This window comes from Rhinatrema bivittatum, chromosome 7 (genome assembly GCF_901001135.1).
Source record: "Rhinatrema bivittatum chromosome 7, aRhiBiv1.1, whole genome shotgun sequence".
In the NCBI taxonomy this organism is placed as follows: domain Eukaryota; kingdom Metazoa; phylum Chordata; class Amphibia; order Gymnophiona; family Rhinatrematidae; genus Rhinatrema; species Rhinatrema bivittatum.
This window is the reverse complement of record NC_042621.1, coordinates 236,738,259-236,754,992: the sequence shown is the minus strand read 5'-3', so window position 1 is coordinate 236,754,992 and position 16,734 is coordinate 236,738,259. Positions and strand designations below refer to the sequence as shown.

The following is a 16,734-nucleotide window of genomic DNA, read 5'->3' as shown; positions in this document are numbered from 1 at the left end:
TAGCAACAGGGCTCCTGCTGTCATTGTGTGTTGCTTCAAGTTCCTGGTTCCTGTTGTTCTGCATTCCTGATTCCTGCCTTATCCAGCCCTGCCTTGTCTCTCCAGCTTTCCTTGCCTCATCCAGTCTTCCTAGTCCAGCCTTCCTTGTCCAGCCTTGCCTTATTCATCTCACCCAGTGTCTTTTGTGAGTCTTCATCCACATTTTGCCTTTCTGCCAGATTGGACCTGACCACAATTGCTTGACACCTGGACCTGATCTCTTGCCTGGACCTGATCACCCCTGTCTGCCACCTGCACTAAACTTGGTCTGTCTCAGATTCCTTCAGTCTGCTACCTGCCCTGACCTCAGTGTACCCTTGGACTCTTCATTACCAGACTGCCCTAGGGACCCACCTAAACCCAAGGGCTCAACCCACGGGGGAGATGGCTGGTATAAATGAAAATCCAGCCTGTCCCATTATAGGGCACATTAGCCAGCTGTCAGTGTAGGCCTCATAGGTTTGCCTACAAGGCTGCATCAACTATGCCACAGCAACAAGGGCTCACACCCACACCACATATTGCATGATAATAGCGGAAACAGGAACTTTAGCATCTTCCATCTCTGCCAGCCCCCTTCCCTTCGGGTTGAGCCCTCTGGTGCTGGTGGCCGGTGAGGCATCAGAGGTGAACAAAGCAAGTAGAGTCAGGAGACGAAGTCTTCCAGATGCAAGAGCAAAGTCAAAGTAAAAAAACTGAAGTAGGACCAAACTGTTGTAGTTGGTTGCTGAAAATGTTTAGTTTGTAGGAAACAAGATGACTGTCAGGTAAAAGTGAGGCCTATAATGCCACCTTAGGTTAGAGGAGCACTCAGCATTGGATACATAGGTTACAGTTTTCTTTAAGCCAAGAAGAAGGGTGACATTTTTGCTAAGGTGAATTTTAATAGTGTGAAAACATTGCAAGTCTTTATGAAGTCTTAATGTTTCACTTGGATTACTGGAAATATCATTCAGCTGGATTAAGGAAGTGAAACAGTTTAATAGTTAATTAGAGTCCATTCTGGAGATAAGGTTTTCTGGACTAATTAGGAAACAGCTGTGATCGTGATCAGAAGTTGAATGCAGTAGCTGATAAGATTAAGGCTCTTCTGGATTATAGTTGTTAGACCAACATTTTTTCCAGGAACAGGCATTGCTGTGATAATGTTAGTCAGAATGATGAAGGGTGGTGCTTAACCATATCTTGTGCAGGAGAATAGAAACAATCTTTATCAGGCAAAGAAACAGTTTTATCAGGCAACCATTAGTCTGTTGTGGGGCCCTGAAGGACCCCTTCCCGTGGAACTGAAGAATTTAACAGATGAAGGATTTCAAGGCCTATCCCCCACTGAACCTTGAGGAACCCATTCAGTGGTGCTTAGGCACGTGTCTTTGGCATGAATCCAGTGATCAAGTCTTGGAGCTGTAAAGTTGAATAAAAGGGTATGAATAATATTACCATTGCAGGAGCAGCTGAATAATTCAATATTCTGGGCATATGGGGTCAATGCAGTTGTATTCTTCTTGGCCTAGTGATAGGTGAGCTATAAATCTTGGCTTTTCCTCATGGCTTTTTCTTTGCAACATTCAATTAAGTTCATGTTCAGAGCTGGAGTGTCAGGTGTTGGCATTGCTGTCCAATTATCACTTCAAATAAGTTCAAGATTAGTGTCTCTGAATGCTGTATCTTTAATATTGCAACAGTTCAGTTAGTCTCAGTCAATTTAGTTTGGTTCATTCTTTAGTTGGTCAATACAGTTTTTATTTTGATATTGCAGTGGGGTTTTTTTAAATATATGAGCCGACTCACCCCAGATAAGACGAGAAGGCCACAACTGGGGAGGTGCTCCACCTTTGGAGCAAGGGAGGGGGCAGAGGCTGGGGGCATGGACCAGTGAACATAATTTAAAGGTGAGCCAGCCCACCCTCCAGCATCTTCTTTCGGTTGCTTTCCCACCCAGGCCGCCCACTTGAATTGTTGTATACAACTGACCTATGCTGCAGCCATATCCATCCAATAAAGATCTTCTGTAAGGGAAACTGCAGAATCAGCTGCAGCACTGACATTCGGCCTGGAGAAAAGATGACCTGACCATCCATCCTTGAGTCTGGATTGTTTAGACTGGGACTGCTGGCAAGGATAGTGAGTAATCCTGTCCCACAAACACACAGATTAATTTGGCACGCACACTTGTTTACATTAGGCTATAAAGGACGAACAGCTATGGCTGAAAAACGGGGAGAGCGAGAAACTTACTTTCACTTTGCTGGCATGCAAAGTGCTGCGTGTCCTTTGTAGACGTACAAAGGGACTGGACCCCTTTTGCCTGTGGTGGGCTCTCTCTCTCAGGCAGGCGGATGAAAAGGGTGAGGGTGTTGTGAGTATTGGCCGAAAAGCAGTGCACGGATACAGATGTATATGCTTAGCAATATTTTTAGTGCTTAGAACTGTATACCTTTAACACTTAGAATTGTTAAGATTGTATATCAATAACATATTATTTTACTTTTACCTTATTCTCGCATACCTGATTCCTTACATCTTCTTTTTGAATAATGGTTATGACAGAGATGTCTCTTACAAATATGACAAGAAATTTGGAACAGGGTTGTGGGGGAGGGGGGTTAATTATAGGTAGGTGAGAGGAGGCAATCACACCTGAGATGGCTGAGGGTTTTGTTGATCAAACAATAGTTAATTGTTCTAAATTGTTATAAAGTTCAGAGCAAATAGAAAGGAAGCATGTGGTGGGTTACCAAATATCCAATATTAAGAATAATTGCAGATCATTAAAGTCTGTGGGAAGGTCATATATTATAACTTTTCTAAACTATCTTAGATTAAGGTATATAAAATATTATATTGGAATAATCAATCCATCAACAAGAGTATCCAGTGCCCCGATAGTTTATTAGTATCATTATAAAATTTAATGTTTTGTCATCTTCAAGATTCTATTCTATATATGTTACACAAATATCTTATACAATATTCAGTATACTGCAACCCATGAATACTGAGAGAAATTTAAAAAAAACTTGATATGGATTTGAGGATTTCTCTCTTCCAGCATATGCTTCCTGCATAGAGAAAGAAAGAAGCATAATGCAGGGTTAAAATATCTGAGCCATACATCATTAGCTCTGTAGTCAATGGAATGAGTAGTTTTACACTTGAAACCAAAACATGATCCGTTATTCCCTTCCTCAGTGTCATCACCACTCCCTGGTTCCTCAGGGAAAGCAAGAACAACTGAAGACAATGGAGGGTGGGGAAACCCCCCTCCCCCTATACTTCCTGTTACTTGCCATGCAGTGCAAAATGGCCGCCATTCCCGCGCTTGGCAACCGAACTCTCTCGCTGTCTGTAGCTGATAGAGAGGCTCGTTTACCTTGCACTGCCATAGTGGCTGCCCAAGCTTCCTTTCTCCTGATGAGGCATATCTGCAGGATAGTGCATCTATCCTTAGGCGCAAACTCTTCTACACCCGGTTAGCGTCTACACCAGCACTCCCTCTTGTCTCAAAAAAAAAATTTTTTTTTTAAGACCAGGCCTGTAAGAAATACCCCCCAGAAAAAAGAAAGGGAATACTTTCTTGATAGTGATCTAGAGGATGAAGGGCCAGCAAAAACATCCCCAGGGGAAGGAGGGAGCCAGAACCAATGGCTTTCAGTCCTCTCATAAACATCAAAGGGATAGAGGGAGCCATGACCGTTGGCTTTCAGTCCCCTTGTTGACTTCTAGAGGAAGGAGGGAGCCAGAACCGCTAGCCGTCAGTCCTCATTAATTTCAGGATACCAACTCCCTGCACCTTGCGCCACCTGAGGGATGGCCCACGAAGACACTTAACACCTCAAGGAGCCAAACCCACACTGTCAACTGCACAGCCAGACACCTACGCAGCTTAACATAAAGAAACAACCTTCCATCTCATGAACAACTAAATATATTTTACCATTCGGAGTGTTAAATCTATTTAACTAACCTCATGGGTATATCTAACCACATCATAATTGTATCTTGAACATGGAATGTGTGTATTTACGAACCTACCTGTATAACACCTCCCAGTTACATACCTACCCTGTTACTTGATCCTTCCTGTTTTTTCCTTTGAGCATGTTGTATTAACTAACACACAAATGCCGAAATTGTCAACCGTTGTGATAGAAATCTGTTGTGATGATGTTTATCTAACACATTTACCGATAACTGTAAACCGTTCTGATGGCGAAACCGAATGACGGTATACAAAACACGATAAATAAATAAAATAAAAATAAATACATTTCATGTTCTGTCTTCTCTCTCTTTTTTTTTTTTAATACATTTCCAAACTGCAGGATTTCCACCTCTGCCATCTGCTGGAGACAGAGAACTATAGAGGGACTGCAGGTGGCACTCTAGCTTACGTAGCAATGTCAGAAAGGTTTTTGTTCTCTGCTCACATCTGCTGGTAGGGATGCAAAACCCTCTTGCCTGGACTGATCTGGGGCATGAACAGGAAACTATATTCACTGGGATCCTACTTCAAATCACACAATTCAATTGGCCAGTTGGGCCTTTTATATGCTAAATAACTTTTACAAGCGAGGTATATCTTAAAGTCAACTAAACAAGATTGAATTGGAGTGATAGTGAATGAAAAATGTTAGTATTCTACAGGTTAGACAAAGATATGTGAGGTAGTGCAGACTGGTTAGGGGGAAGGATGAAATGTTCAGTCAGCTTAATATATTTTCACCTTCCAGCTTAGCGTCAGTGTTTTTATAAGATTGTTTTTTTAGCTTGTTCCCTCCTAGAATGTCAGATAGTTTGTGGGTAATACATTTTTTAAATAAGTAATTAAAATATAGGTGTCCTGTTTTGCTGCTATTTTTATTCCTTGCCTTTCTACAAATGTTGGCAATTCATCTTTGAACTACTGCATATATGCATTATTTCAATGTCAACTCTAACTGCATAAGGATTTCCTGTTACTGTGCCCATTAATTAGAATAGGTATGGCTGTACAGTTAGCCTTTATTTTTCAATTTCTTGTCTTGTTATGCTGTGGTTTCTTTCCCATGAGGAAAATTTTTTTGCTATATATTTTATAAAAAATGAAGCAATGAACTTGTGCTAAAAGTCTTCAAATTCTACTTTAAACAGAAGGTTCAGTGTGAAAAGAAATAATGGTCTCTTTATTCCATGATGGCACAGAGCCTTCAGAGACTCTGAATTAGATCATCGCATCAGACAGCATATCCTGATGATGCAAGGAAGAAGACAAATACCAAGAAATTCAGTACAAGCAGAAATTGAGGCAGCAAAGAAAGATTTAGAAACTGTAAGTACCATGTTTACCTTAGTTCTGAAATAGGCTCTGCTTTATTATTAATTTATACACATGGAACTTTTCAACTACAACTATTTGTTTGCTGGGCTTGTTAAAATCTTTGTTATGTGAGTGGTTTAGCAGCATGAGATCTACTCCTCCCATAACCAGGCACAGGACTTCAAAACTTCTCCTTAAATGTTAGCATGTGATTCATTATAAGCCTTGATGTTTTGATGCAACTGCAACATTGTTTCCTGCTTAAATGGCAGGGGGATAAGAGGAATTTGATTCAGAGGACAACTGAGGGCCCTGACTTCCATGGTCTGGGATACTGTTACATGGACGTAAGGGAAAAAGCACAGGACTGTTTCTATGGCCAAGTCCTAAAAGAAACGAAGAAAGCGTGCATGGAGGTAACTTGCTGGTATGGCGGTTACTGCCCTTAACCAAATAAACCTTGATACTTTTGATGTAATTCCAAAATTGCAGGGGAAAAGGGGAAAAGGGGAACTGGATTTAGATAGCAACCATCGAGGGCCCCAAATTTTATGGTCTGTGGAACTCCATGAGCTACTACCCTTAATAGAAGCATGGGATTACTACCCTTAACTAGTAAGCCTTGATGCTTTTACATAGAAACATAGAAACATAGACGTGACGGCAGAAGAAGACCAAACGGCTCATCCAGTCTGCCCAGCAAGCTTTCACACCTATTTGTTTTCATAATCTGTTACTCTGACCGCTGAGGTCAGGGCCCTTATTGGTAACTTTTTGGTTCCAATTCCCTTCCACCCCCACCATCGATGCAGACAGCAGTGCTGGAGCTGCATCTAAGTGAAGTATCTAGCTAATTGGTTTGAGGTAGTAACCGCCGTAATAAGCAAGCTACTCCCGTTTGTTTACCCTGCATGTGCAATTCAGCCATTGTTGGTTGTCTGAATAAAAATCCTCTTTACTTAATTCCCTCTGTTGCTGAAGCAGTGAGCTGTGCTGGATACTTATTCCAAGTCAAGTACCATGCTTAATTGATTCGGGCTAGTAGCCACCGTAACAAGCAAGCTACACCCATGCTTATTTGTTTACCCAGACTATGTAATTCAGTCCTTGTTGGTTGATGCTGAATATAAATCATCTTTTCTTCATTTTCCCTGCCGTTGAAGGAGAGAGCTATGCTGGATGTGCATTGAAAGTGAAGTATCAGGCTTATTTGATTTGGGGTAGTAACTGCCGTAACAAGCAAGCTACTCCCCTGCTTTTTTGTGGATGCAAATCCTTTTTTCCACATTTCCTCTTGCCGTTGAAGCATGGAGCAATATTGGAGTCGCATTAACTGTGTGTATGTTTATTGAATAAGGATATTAATCTCCAGGTAGTAGCCGTCATTCCCGCAAGCAAGCCACCCCTTGCCTCTTCTCTTCATTCACATCCTCTAGACTTTATGGATCCACTGTGTTTATCCCACGCCCCTTTGAAATCCTTCACAGTTTTGGTCTTCACCACTTCCTCCGGAAGGGCATTCCAGGCATCCACCACCCTCTCCGTGAAGAAATACTTCCTGACATTGGTTCTGAGTCTTCCTCCCTTTTGATGCAACTACAACACTGCTCTCTTCTTCGAAGGAGGGGGTGGGGACTGAAAGGAAAGAGAAATTTGGATTCCGGAATAGCCAACACGAGCCATGACTGTTTTACAGTCTGGGGTACTGATGCTCAGACATTAAGAAAAAAAAACAGGACTGCTTCTACGGCCAAATCCATAAGCAAAACACATTAAGCAAAACTGACTGATACATGGGGGTAACCTGCACAGCGCAGCAGATACTACAATGGTGGTCCATCAGTCTTTTTCTGCTGCCATTTCTATGTCTATATTATGGGTCTGATATACTAAGAGAATTCTCCTGTTTGGGGTTTATGTGAACAATGCTTAGTGCATAGAGCCCTGTTTACACAATGTGAGATGGATTTAGGATTTTGGCATCCTTAGGCACTATTGGTGCTGTCTCCCCTGTCATACCCTTCTCTCCTTGAAGTTGGGCAACAGGGAACAGAAGGTCTAAGGCACAGTCCTCTAGTTTCCTTTCGCAAAAATTTAAAAATTCTGAAGCAAATTTATATTACATTATAAAAATAAATTAGTTTTACAGTATATTTATTAGTATAATTAGCATCATTTATTGTGTTTTTATTGGTGAAAAAAATGATCTCTAATATCAGTATAGGGAGGAGACCTCAGTGGAAGGGAGGAGGATCAGGAATGAGAAATGGGGAGGGGTGTGAGAAGAAAAGAGGACTAGGAATGGGGAGAATAGGAGATGGGGAAGATTAGGAATCTGGTATAAGGAAGAAGATGGAGAGAGAGAAAGGTTCTTTGTCAGAGGAAGGGAAGGAGGGAGTATGAAGGCTTTGGGGAATAGATTCCAGGAACTAGGGAGATGGGAGAGGTAGGAAGGAAGGAAGGAAAGTTCCAAGATCTGGGGGATAAAATCCAAGATCAAGGGAAGGAAGATGTGAATTGCAGTGGGTGAGAAGGAGAGGAGGGAGGTGTTCTTAGCATACTCTGGTCCTGTTCTTCCTTGCATCCCCTTCTAACATCCCATGCAATATGACATACACATTAAATCAGTAATTAAGACCAGTTTTTACAAACTTCATCTTCTGCGCCATTTTAAATCCTTATTACATCCTGCTGATTTTTGTACAGTGGTTCAAGCCATGATGGACTACTATAATTCCTTGTATTTAGGGATGCTTGTATCAACAATAAAGGCACTCCAATACCTGCTGAATTCAGCTGCTCGACTGATTTCTATGCGAGACCATATCACTTCGGTCTTGTGCAATTTTATATTTTATACAACATTGGTTACCTATCCAGTGGAAGATAAAATATAAAGTTATCCTTTTGGTCCACAAATTAATATCTCTGAATGTTCTACCTTGGATCAGTGCCCTCCTCAGGATATACATCCCAGGTAGATCTCTTCGCTCCTCTCAAAGAGGACTACTCAGTGTTCCCTCAATCCGCCAAGCATGACTAGAAGACACAAGAGATCTATTTTTTTCTATTGCCGCACCTGCATTATGGAACACCCAGCCTTATGACCAACAGCTCATGGAATGCACAAAAACTTTTAAGGTAATGGCCAAAAAAATTATTTTTCTGACAGGCCTTTTTGTAAAATTGCTGTTAGCATTTGTGGCTCGGCACCATGACCGCGTTGACTCCGACCTGTGTCGCAGTTCGGACGCCACTAGGACACTACCATCAGCTGGCACCACTCCTAGGTCCCATAGGAATGTGCACACATAGGGGCAGATTTTTAAAATTACGCGCGGGGGGGGGGGGTACATTTGTGCGCGCTACCTGGCACGCACAAATGTACACCTGATTTTATAATCTGGCAGAAGATTTGCCTCCGGAGGATGGCAAACAGGCCCTTGAGTGTATGGGAGATTCTGGCGTCAAGGAAATGGCAAGCCCTACTGCAAAACCTGCTTCTGATTCAAGCACAAGCTGTGAACCAACAGATTACCTGACACAACCAGAGCTAAGAGAGTGGTTTTTAGGGCTCAGGGCTGACATGAGGAACCACAAAGCTGAACTATTGGCATCCATAGAGGACATGAAGGAGGATATAGAGACGATGGGGCACTGCCTGGATGATATGAACTCCCGGATGGAAAATCATGGCGCAATGACTACAGCTCTTTCTACGCAAAACAATGCCCTTCGCTCTGAGATGGTGGCACTGGCCGATAAGGTAGAAGATCTTGGAAATCGCTCTAGGTGGGCCAATATCCATATAAAGAGCGTACCAGAAATTGAACCTTATTTAGATTGTGCACCTGTCACTGTGGAAATAATTTGCTTCTTGCTCCAACACACAGAGGGAATATTAAATGAATCTTCGAGAGAAAAAGCACAAATTAAGATCGAGCAAGCGCATAGGGCGCTAGGGGCACGACGCAACAACAAGCCTCACGACATGATAATTAACTTTCACAGCTACACTGTGAAGGAAGAAATAATAAAAATAGCTCGTACAAAGGTCACTTGGCAGTGGAGAGACTTAGATATTTCTATTTACAATGACCTTGCTCCGAGTACCTTAAAGAAGCGCTTTGAGCTCCAGGAGGTAACAGTTGCTCTCTAACAAAAAGAAATCAGAAACCGCTGGACTTTTCCATTCACTTTGGTGTTCCAACACAAGGGAGTCACTCACCAGATTAAAACGTTATCTGAAGCTGTGGAGGCTTTCCGGGAGCAGGGCTGAAGGTAACATTTTCTCCTCCATCAACTGCAACAGCAACTACCTTCTCTGATCCAAAAAGGTGGCGTGTAGGCCCTGGCGGAGGATGACTCCCAACGCCATCTTAGGAAAACTGGAAATGCGCTGGAGGATCAAGGTTGAATGCACCCTCAGACTTTTATTATAAGTAGCCAAAAGAAGAGAACGCTGTCTTTATGAACTTTGGAAGTTCTGGTAGGTGATGGACTTACTTTCACTATTACTTTCACTAGCAAATGCTCCATGGAGTATCTTTCTTGTGATCCCTCATTAACTGGTCAGATAGTATTGGGTTTGCTTGCACTATAGTTTGGAGTTGGTCTTACAATTCTTTGTTTTTTAGAAGAGTTACTTATTAGTATATTCATTTACTGGGCGGCCCGAGGGCAGGAGATCGCTCCGGGACCCCCACTGGATCCCCAGGGACTTTTGGCCAGCTTGGGGAGGGCCTCCTGACCCCCCCCCCAAGACTTGCCAAAAGTCCCTGGGGGTCCAGCAGGGGTCCGGGAGCAATTTTGTTGTCGGCTGCCAGTAATCAAAATGGGAAGGAGGAAGCTCCCACGCTCCGAGGCTAGTCTTTGATGTGGGTAGCAAGGCCCTGTTGGAAGATGGCTTTGAGGCTAGCCTCACCCCAATCCAATTTGGAAGTGAGCGCCTTGAATTTCATGGCACATTCTGTCAGGGTCCGAGTGCCTTGCCGGATCTGAAGCATTTCAGAGGCGCATGCGAAATCCCTTGCTGGTTCATCAAAAGTAAGAAAGAACTCCTGAAGAAAGGTTGACAAATTTTGCAATATGGGGTCTTCTCGTTCCCAAAGGGGGGATGCCCAGGCCAGATTTTAGTCTGATCATCGGGAAACATAGCAGCCTGAAGTACATTTGACACTGATTTATGAAACCTCGACACTGGGATCCTCAGTAAAGCACAGGGATGGCAGAAGCTAAGGTACAGCTCGGGCAAGGGCAAGAGGCACCTGGGGACAGAGAGTAGTGGGTTGTGGTGCTGCTTTCTTTCTTCAGGTGAAGGCCAATCTCTCAAGGGCCATAGAAACCTTAATGAGAACCTATTGCTGCTCCTGTGGTCGCTGGGCCATGCTGGGAATTGCTTGGAGGGAAGTCATTGGGTCCATGGCCTCAGCAATCTGTTGGGGTTATGGACCCTTGTATTGGAGTGAGGTTGCTGCCACCTACTAGGAGGGGCCAGTAGGTCCTCATTGCCAATAAGTGAGTAATGGAGCAGAGGTGGACTGTAACTTCACCTTTACCAGCTCCTTTCCTCGCAGGTTCCGGGTTCCGGGGGCTGGCAGGTCTTAGGAGAAAGTCTCTGGAGATGAGGAGATGAAGACAAGCTATGAAACAGAGAGTAGGATTAAATGGCCAATTTTCTCAGTGGAAAAGGGTAAACAGTGGAGTGCCTCAGGGACCTGTACTTGGACCGGTGCTTTTCAATACACCTGCATTTTTGCACCTGTTCCTCCAGGCTATCACCATAGTTGCCATCCAGACTAAGTTACCTCCACAATACATGGAGTTCCAAGATGTGCTTTCCAAACAATGGGCCAAGACTTTGCTCCTGCATCACTCCTATAACTGTGGGATTGAGCTCCTCCCCGGCAAAGACCCATTGCGGGGCAGGGTGTATCTGCTTTCAGTACATGAGACTAAAGCTATGAGTGAATATGTCCAGGAGAACCTTGACCAAGGCTTTATTTACCCATCCTCCTAGCTGGCTGGTGCAGGGTTCTTTGTGAAGAAAAAGGATGGAACTCTACAACCCTGCATCGACTATAGAGGGTTGAACATGATTACCAAAAAGGGCCGTTATCCCTTGCCACTAATCCCTGAACTGTTTGATCACCTGCAAGTAGCACAAATTTTTATCAAGCTGGACCTCAGGAGTACATGCAACCTCAACCGAAGATTTGATGACCTTCGGAGTGAGGAAACTCATTCCAAGATGAGATTTGGGCAGTGTTCTCTCCACCTAGCTTGATGGACTCTCTACCTAGGTAACATCAAGCTAGGTGGAGAGAACATTGCCCAAATCTCATCTTGGAGTGAGTTTCCTCACTCCGAAGGTCATCAAATATTCACAATAGACCACTGTTCTGTTCGTATGTGTCACATAGAATGTCAAAGTGGCCCCTAACCCCGTACACTCATACCTAAACCCCACCTCGAGTTACTAGCTGGGCCTACCATAGGGATACAGATACCTACCTATGGGGATGACATTATGGCCAGTCTCTCTCTCTCTCTCTCTCTCCCCTTCAATTCACCTCAAATTGGCCTTACGGGAGACATTGCAAAAGGCAAGGAAAATTTACCGCACGGTCACGGCAGCTATCGCACAGCCTAACGCTATTCATAGAGGTGTTGTTAAAATCGGCATTACAGCTGTGCGATAGCTCTTCGCAGACAGGCTAACCCAGCCCACTCTCCGCCCCTAGCTCCTATTTTCTGAATTTACATCGCACCATACGATATGGTGCTATCGCATGTGTTAAACATGTTTTCGCATGCGGTAAGGGCCTATTGCATGCGTTAACGGGGCTTTTCGCATGCGATAAGCCCTTAACGCATGCGAAAGTGCCTTATCGCATTTTGATAAATGACCCCCTTATTTTGTATATGCAGACAACATACTATTATTACTCCCCATAAACAAAACCATCGAACACACCCTAGACAGATGGAACCAACTCAGTATGAAAATAACTCATCTGCTATCACAATTATCACTCTGCATCAACCAAAACAAGACTGATATACTCAATATCTCCAATGACCATCCCTCGGCCCCTCTCAGCATCAACAACTCTAAAAACCTAGGGGCATAACTTACAACATACACAAAAAATCTGGGAGTGACTATCAACAATGAACTAAACCTCAAGCACTACATCTCCAACATGACCAAAGATGGATTCTTCAAACTGCAAACACTAAAAAAGCTCAAACCCGTTCTTCATGCTCAGGACTTTCGAACAGTACTGCAAACTATAATTTTTTCAAAACTCGACTACTGTAACACTATACTCCTTGGCCTCCCCGAAAACACCATCAGACCTCTCCAGGTGCTACAAAACGCCGCCGCCAGGTTCATCACAAATATAAAAAAATGCAACCACATCACGCCCACACTAAAAGAACTACACTGGCTTCTCATCAGCCAAAGAATTCAATACAAAACCCTCACCCTCATCCACAAAAAAATAAACAACAATGAGATGAACTGGCTAAACACTGCCATACTCCCACACTCCACTCAGAGAAATCTCAGATCCTCAGACTCTGGCCTTCTCACCGTTCCCAACTCCAAAACAGCACACCTCACTTCCACCCGCAAACGAGCCATATCCGTGGCAGGCCCCACACTTTGGAACTCCCTCCCACCCCTACTCAGAAATGAACCCTCCACACAAGTATTCAAAAAACAACTCAAAACCTGGCTCTTCAGAAAAGCCTTCCCGCCAGACACCTAGCCCCCCCTCGGCGTCATTGCTGCCTCAGGCTCATCGCCGCCTCGAAAATGAAACCCTAACCGCCGTCACCCACCCGAATCTTACCCCCAGCCCCCCCTCATTTACTCGCTCTTTCCCACACCCCCTCACCTCTTCCCCCTCCTCCCCCCTAGCTAAGTTCTATTAGCCTCCACCAAAGTCTCCACACAAGTTATCCTCTCCAAAACTCCAGATCGTAATCTATAACCTATCTCCCCTGGTTACAATGTTATATGTTTTAATGTCTTAATATAAACGATTCTCTCTTTTACTCTATACAAGTTACCATGTTACAATGTTTATTTTATACAAGCTACCATGTTACCATGTAAAATAAGCAGATCTTGCCTTATTTGTTTAGTTATATGTAAACCGATGTGATATCTCGATCGAATGTCGGTATATAAAAGCAATTAAATAAATAAAAATAAATATTATGTTCTTTATTGCAAATTCACCTTAATTGCAACAAGTGGTAAGGGTGGGATGGGATGGGAGATGATTCACAGACAACAAAATTTGAATGTCAATGTTCACATGTAATAATTTTTCTTGTGTTGAGCAAATGTTAATAGTTGTGTGATTATTTGAGTTTCAATGAAACATTTTCAGTACAAAAAAAAAATCTGGTAGTAGGGTGATATATATATACTTCTTGGCTCCAATTTCTTATCTTTCATATGCATGAACACTGCCCCTACCCTTGTCCCCCTCTCTCTCACACACAGATGTATACTCCCCAGCTGAACCCCTCTCATCCCCCAGCCTCTCTTCCCACCTTCCAAGGATCTCTAATCAGCCTCTCCTAATCTCCCCAAAATGATCCCCCTTTGTTCCCTCTTCTGCAGATTTACTATCCTTCCTCTCTTGTCCCCTGCACACTGCCTGAAGGGGCAGGGCTGGACCAGGAAGCAGAGAGCTATTCTCTCCTGTGTGAGATTCAGCACAGCTGAAAGGCAACAAATGTTCAGTCAGCCTGTTGCCCTCCAGATGTTTGTCACCCTAGGCACAGGCCTAGTGTGCTTATTGACATATCCAGTCTTATGTGAAAAATAGTGACTTACAGTACATCCTAAAGGTTTTTCTTCCATTTTGTATATTTGGGGAAAATGCTTAGAGGTTGATATGCAGTGGCCTGGTGAGCAAGAAAGTTACCCAGATATTCAGCGGAACATACCAAGATAAGAATACTGCTGAATATACCCAAGTAAAGTTACATGGCTATTTTGAGAACTATTTTTCTCACCAGATTTATCTGGCTAACCTTTGGCAGGTAGCATTGAGAATCGGCTCTAATAGGCTAACATTTAGCCCTGCCTTCAGGATGCTCCCAGCGCTGCCTGTTTTTATTGAGTAAATTTTGTGCAGGTAGTGAGTAACCCAGACAAAACTGAGCAGGGAGATTTTTGAAATCTCAGTTTTGTCTGGGAGACTCCAAAATTTACCCAAAGTCTTTGAATATCAGCCTTTTAATACAAAGGGCCTACAGTCTCTTGAAATGAAAGAACCCTGAATGTTGCTCATCAATGACACTTACAGCCCAGGCAGACTACACATGTAATGGGTACTGAATGAAACTGCTCTTCTTGCCCTTTGGGCAGTGAGACATCTGATATGCTACACTGCACTCATTTTTATATCTAATATAGGCTCAAGTATTTAAAGAGCATTTTGTGATTATAACTGTTTTCCCTGAAGAAAATCCCCTATTAGGATTGAAATGTCAGCTATTAAAACTTCATATGCTAATTCCTTGAACTCTGAGTATGAGTCATTTTTGTTTTGGTTTTGCTGTGAATAAAAGCCCATACTCACAAGTGGGGTTGAAACAGATACCAGCTAAGCTGGAAGCTCAGATATTAGTAGGATTCAGCCAACCAACGAAATATTGTTGGCACTGAATGTTGTTAAGAAAGCTATGTGTATTCATAGTTTTGAAATATAAACAGACATTAGTATATCTGTGGTACACTTTCTAATTTGAGGGTTTTTTTGTGATACATTTTTACTGTAGGCTGAACGACTACAATATGCGCTAATTCAGCGGAAGATGGACCTAGATATTCCATTGGAGTATCGATTCACTGCATTCACTGGCGACGCTATGCCTGAAGAATCAGTCAGAGCACAACCTCAGAACATTTTCTTCAAAATGAAATTTTGAATGACTACATTAAAAGAGCAGAAACTGAAACAAAACAACTGTCATCTAGTGTCCTTGTTTTTGTTGAAAACACCCTTAATCTTGGTTTTGTCACTTGACAACAATACTGTAATGTACCTTGCATGATTGTGGGTCATAAGTCTGATAGATCCTGGCATACCATCAAGATGATGCAGTCAGGCCATGGGAAAGAGAGTAAATGTAGCACTAGTGAGTTCAGCTTTAAAAGAAGATCGTATCATAGAAACAAAATATGACAGGAGATAAAGGCCCCTCTAGTCTGCCCGTCTTTTGTCTCTATGCCACAGACTCAATGCCACATATCTGTCTTTACTCTTACTTTCCTGCAGCTATGGATCCTCTGTGTTTATCCTATGCTGTTTTGAATTTCAATCCTGTTTTTGCTCTGCTACTTCCACTGGGAAGCTGTTCCGTGCATCCACCATTCTTTTGTGTTACTCTGGATTCTTTCCATCTAGTCCTGTACAACTGGGATGCTGTGGTGTCATCATTAGAAAAATACTTAGCTTTCTTTGCTTTTAGCATCTTGATTTTATGGGATGGTAGAAAAATTGGAGTGATAATTTATGTGCACATTTCATAAGGTTGTGACTCCCATTGTTAAAAATGAGAGAGCAGACCATTTCAGTCATCAGCCTACGCTTATGAAACCATAATTGTCACTGATAATCCTCCAGAGAAAGAAAATAAATCATAGGGCTGTATTGCAGTGTTCAAAATTGACTTCTGTAGCCCCAAACCAGTTATTCTGATAAATTGGTATGCCATTGAAACAGCATATTTCAATTAATCCTAATTCTGCATACCACTACCTAAGTATGCTATATTTGTAAGGATATTATATATCATAAGTACAGCAAAGAATTTAATTGGCCTAATTATTTGTGCTACTACATTATTTCTCACATGAGGGTTACATTTAAAATTATTTTTTTAACCTTTTATTTATACTTCAAGTACAAATTTGCAAAAGAAAATGCAGGACAACAAAAAATGTATAAAGCAATCAAAGTTAAAAAATAAATACAGAGATCCAAGATGGCATCCTAAGGAGAGGCCACAGCAGAAGCAGCTCCTCGGGATCGCTATTTGTTTTCTGAAAACAGCATGCCTCACACCAAGAGGAAGGGAAAGGTTAGGCTGGAGACCGCTGCGCCGGCCTTGCCAACCCCTTCCCAACCGACGATAGAGGGCTTCTTTGCTACGGCAATAGCATCAACCCCAGAGAGGAGGTCCGCTGGGGCGACGGGTGGGGAGCACACCACGCCGCCCTTGGACACACAGTCCTGGGGCGCCCGAGACTCCCTCCCCCCCTACTTACAGCACGAACATGGAGCAGACTTGGATCCCGCGGCAGATGAGGCCGGTGGGGGAACAGGCAGCGGTGGCTGCTTCCGGGTCAGAGGCTGTTCGTT

At 43.0% G+C, this 16,734-nt stretch overlaps 1 protein-coding gene across 2 annotated transcripts in view; it reads left to right on the top strand.

Annotated features, from left to right (window-relative positions):
* LRRC27 (leucine rich repeat containing 27) overlaps positions 1-15,342 on the top strand; it is a 230,595-nt gene extending 215,253 nt beyond the window's left edge. For both annotated transcript variants that reach the window (XM_029609988.1, XM_029609987.1), the window contains exons 10-11: positions 5,224-5,350; positions 15,149-15,342. In XM_029609988.1, coding sequence (XP_029465848.1) covers positions 5,224-5,350; positions 15,149-15,298 — 277 coding nt within the window. In that variant the 3' untranslated portion in view covers positions 15,299-15,342. The remainder of the gene's footprint in view (positions 1-5,223; positions 5,351-15,148) is intronic.
* Positions 15,343-16,734: the final 1,392 nt, after the last annotated feature.